This window comes from Myzus persicae, unplaced genomic scaffold (genome assembly GCF_001856785.1).
Source record: "Myzus persicae strain clone G006 unplaced genomic scaffold, MPER_G0061.0, whole genome shotgun sequence".
Taxonomy (NCBI): Eukaryota; Metazoa; Arthropoda; class Insecta; order Hemiptera; family Aphididae; genus Myzus; species Myzus persicae.
The window spans coordinates 1-4106 of record NW_019101945.1 but is presented as its reverse complement, the minus strand read 5'-3'; the positions used below and the strand labels follow the sequence as shown (position 1 = coordinate 4106).

The 4106-nt window shown below is 33.1% G+C and overlaps 2 protein-coding genes across 2 annotated transcripts; both read right to left on the bottom strand.

Moving 5' to 3' along the window:
* Positions 1-8: 8 nt before the first annotated feature.
* On the bottom strand, positions 9-496 carry LOC111030837 (the record flags this gene model as incomplete). The annotated part of the gene is made up of 2 exons (XM_022310531.1): positions 291-496; positions 9-231 (listed from the first exon to the last, which is right to left on the bottom strand). Coding segments are annotated over exons 1-2 (336 nt in total), but the record flags the coding sequence as incomplete, so codon positions are not given.
* Positions 497-3266: 2770 nt separating this feature from the next.
* LOC111030836 (protein ZBED8-like) lies at positions 3267-3746 on the bottom strand (the record flags this gene model as incomplete). The annotated part of the gene is made up of 1 exon (XM_022310530.1): positions 3267-3746. A coding segment is annotated over one exon (480 nt), but the record flags the coding sequence as incomplete, so codon positions are not given.
* Between the last annotated feature and the right edge of the window lie 360 nt (positions 3747-4106).

Below are 4106 nucleotides of genomic sequence, written 5' to 3'. Positions count from 1 at the left end.
AAAGTGGCTGTTAAAATCTCCCCAACTGACAATATATCAGGACGACTAGGCACACGTTCTAATTTATGTCCTACCTCACACACTAGTTCCTCATATGTAACGGAGTTCATTCTGATGAAGTTTTGGTATAATGCAGAGTTCATCAACTGCATTCCAGATGTCAGACTTTGATAATGCCCATGTGTTTTTCTCTCTTTTAAAAGAGGCCTTACATGCCACTTAGGTTTAGATCTAGAAATAGATGTAAAAAGACAAAAAGTTTGTTAAGCACTAGGTAAAATATATTTTACCTGGGTATTTTGTTCTTCAACTCAAGAGTAGAAATATATAATAATAATAATTTTCTCCTATAAACTTCTAAATTATAATTATAAGTTTCTAATTCGTGTTTTCTTTTCATCATTACCTATGTATCACAGAATAGATTAAGATAGAATTAGAATAAGATCAAATCTGTATTCTGTATTTCTGTGTATGCATTCTACTATTATGAATATGATTTATGAAGCTCAAAAAAAAAAAAACCTAAAAATAGTTTTAAAGTATACGTTGTTTTTTTTATCATTTCTTATCTAATCGGAAAATATTCATGGCTGGTATAAAACAAGATTAACCGTACATTTTCAATACGTGCGTAGTGCGTACGTCGTGCGTACGTGCGTAGTGCGTACGTCGTGCGTACGTGCGTCTGCAATAAACGTGCACGTACCTACACGCAAACGGTCCAGTGGAAACCCACCTTTATAATTCAAAAGCTTATCATTACCGAAACGGTGGCGGCAAATTGTCCGGTGGCGAGATGTCCGTCGGCAAAACGGTGGCGGCGAGAAGAGTAGATTCGTGAATATTTACCTAAAGTTGCCGGGTCATTAGTTGAACCAAAAATTAATGTTAAATAATGATTTTGTGGATTTATGAATTGAATAAACATTATTTACTATATTGAGTTTCAAAGTTGACTGTTTGTTTAGTACACCTATATTTATTTATATCAGTGCCTTTGATATTTACGACTGTCACATCCAGTCATTAGAACTGCTTCGTATGAATTACTAATCTGATTGCGAGTTTATTATTGCCGGCGACTTCAACTTATCATCAGCGCGTTACGAAATCAATTCTAAATCGGGTATTACCTTTTCTCCTGCCACTGCCCAATCTGATTCTATTCTTTTGGTTATTCCTTTTTTAACTTCCGTCAATTCAATCAAATATTCAATTATAATAATTCTCTATTAGACCTTGTCTTCTCATCGCTTCCAATGTTATCGGTCTACTTATCGTTAGATCCAATTGTCCCTATCGACAACCATCACCCGCCGTTATTAATCGATTCTAAATTACAATGCATTTCTAACACTCCCTCACAAAATCGATTTTTGGAATTTTAAAAAAGTGTACTTTTCTGATATTGCTTATGAATTAAATAAAATCCACTGGTCATTAACTTTTTTTAACCTAGATACTAACACAGCTGTTAATAAATTTAATTCTATTTGTTACGAGATCTTATTAAAACTTGTTCCTATTGTTACTTATATGTATAATTCATTCCCAATATGGTTTTAAAAAGAATTAAGACTGTTATTAAAAAAAAAAATAGCCCATCTTAAATTTAAACAATCTAAACACGTTTCAGATTACACCAATTTCTCTAATCTTCACCTACAATGCAAACAACTGTCTCGATCCTGTTATACTAATTTCATATCTAAAACTCAACATTGGTCAGCAAACCAAAACAATTTTGGAAATTTATTAAAGATCGCAAAAAATTAGACACCTTCCCTAGAGTCATGTTTTTAAATAATAAATCTGCACGGGAAGGGTTAAATATTTCAAATTTATTTGTAGAACACTTTTCTTCGGCCTATTCATATCTTTGTCCATCAACTGAAGGTTTAAAGGTTACGAACACCGAATGTATTGATTTGTGAAAAATCGATATTACTGTCCAAGAAGTTTTCTTAGCACTAGGTAAATTTAAGCATAATAGCTCACCTGGCTCTGACGGCATTCCTGAAATTGTCTTAAGCCAATTTAGATATGCTTTAACGCTTCCATTACACTACCTTTTTTCTCTATCGCTGTCTTCAGGCACATTTCCAGACTTATGGAAATCCTCTTATGTCCAGCCAGTTTTTAAAAATAGCGACCGCTCTAATATTATTAACTATCGTCCTATTAGTATTATGTCATCAATTCCTAAGCTTTTCGAATCTATTTTACTTCCAAAATTAAACTTCTCTTTTTCTAAATATATAATTCCACAACAATTTGGATTTCGTCCACATAGTTCCACTTCCTCAAATTGAGTTGCATATCATAAATATATAATGGACACAATTGAAAAAGGAGGTCAGATTGATGCTATCTATACAGATATTAGTAAAGCGTTTGATACGATTAACCACTCTGTACTGATTCGTAAGTTGGAGCTGATGGGTGTTAATAGTCCCATGTTAAATTGGCTCAGTTCATACATATCTTGTAGATCTCAAAAGGTAAGGTTACATGGTTATATTTCTAATAATATTTCAATACCCTGTAGTGAGCTGTGACTATGTTTAAATATTATAAATAATCATTCCAGTAAATCACTCCAGTAGTTCTAAATATACAGAAGAAACACGATATGCTGAAGGAGGCCTACGACGCATCTATTGCACGTGACCTCGAAACGTATATGTTAATAGATATATCACTACTTATATGAATATTATTAAAATAGTTCACATTAAAAGTGTTGTGTTGCCTCGATAGAGATGACAACGACCAGATAAGCAAGGGACATCCGGCGTGTGCAGCGCGTGGCCGCCCACGGTATGACCTTATATATGGTAAAGTAGTAGGATAATAAGCAGGGATATGATCCAAGGATCACCATTATAAATACGTCGCTCGAATAGGCTTCGGCAGACAGACCAACAACATCGAGCTAGACCAGTGGTTCCCAACTCAACAATAGGCACGGACCACTTTTATAAATTTTTCACCGTCACGGACCACTCCCTGATTTCAACCCCCCCCTCTTTATATCACTCATTTTTTTTATAGTTTTATATATAGTTTATAATTTCTAGGTACAAAATAAAATTAGAAATACAGTTTATGTTGTGGAAAAATATTTTAACTTATTTATTTAAAAATGTAATTTAATAAAAAAAGCTGATACAAATTTAAATTTTACATTTTACGAACTTATATTAATTAACTTATGTCTTATTCAATGAGAAAAAAATATAACAAATTTATATTATTGAGTATTAATGTGACTTATTAGGGCGCGCTTCTTTTACCAGTTGTGAAATTCTTGGAACGATGCTGTTGCTTAGTGCCAGTCGCATATCATCACTTGGATTCAGACGATTTCGTTGTTTATTTTTTATAGATAATAGTGAAGAAAATCCTTGCTCACATAAATATGTGGTTGAAAAAACCATGAGGAAACGTAATGCTGTTTGCCGAATTTTTGAATATCCCATGGCCTTTTTACACCAAAACTCTTCTAAGTTTGTACTATATTCAAACGAACTCTTCAAGTTGCTGTCGTTCTGAAGATCTATTAATTCTTCTTGCATTTCTTCTTGAACGTTGTTGACTTCGACAGTGAAAGGATTACGAATTAACTTCTTAACAACATCAGTGTCTACTACACCATATTCTGGAAAGTATCTGGTAAATTCCTCTTTAAGGACTCTTAATAAACTCCTCTCGAAGCTCAAATAAACGTGCCAACATATTCCCTTTAGTAAAATAATAATAGATAAAATACTAATGAAGATAAAATACGAAACGAGTAGGTAATACCTACGTGATAATAATATTATCGACAGATTATGAGACATAACTAGTAATAGTTACCGTAATATTATAGTAGTATAGTGGAAAAACGCAGATAAATATTTATCACAATTCAGCTATACCCGCATGACCGAATGTTATTTATATCCGTACATAAATTGTCATCGGTCGATTCGGTCGCGATAATTTGTTATCTGGCTGTCAGGCGCTAAGACGTTAATAATAAAAAATAGTATAATTTCGCTCATTTTTTTAAATTTAAATTTTTTTATTCGCGGACCACTTAAGATGAGTCCGCGGAC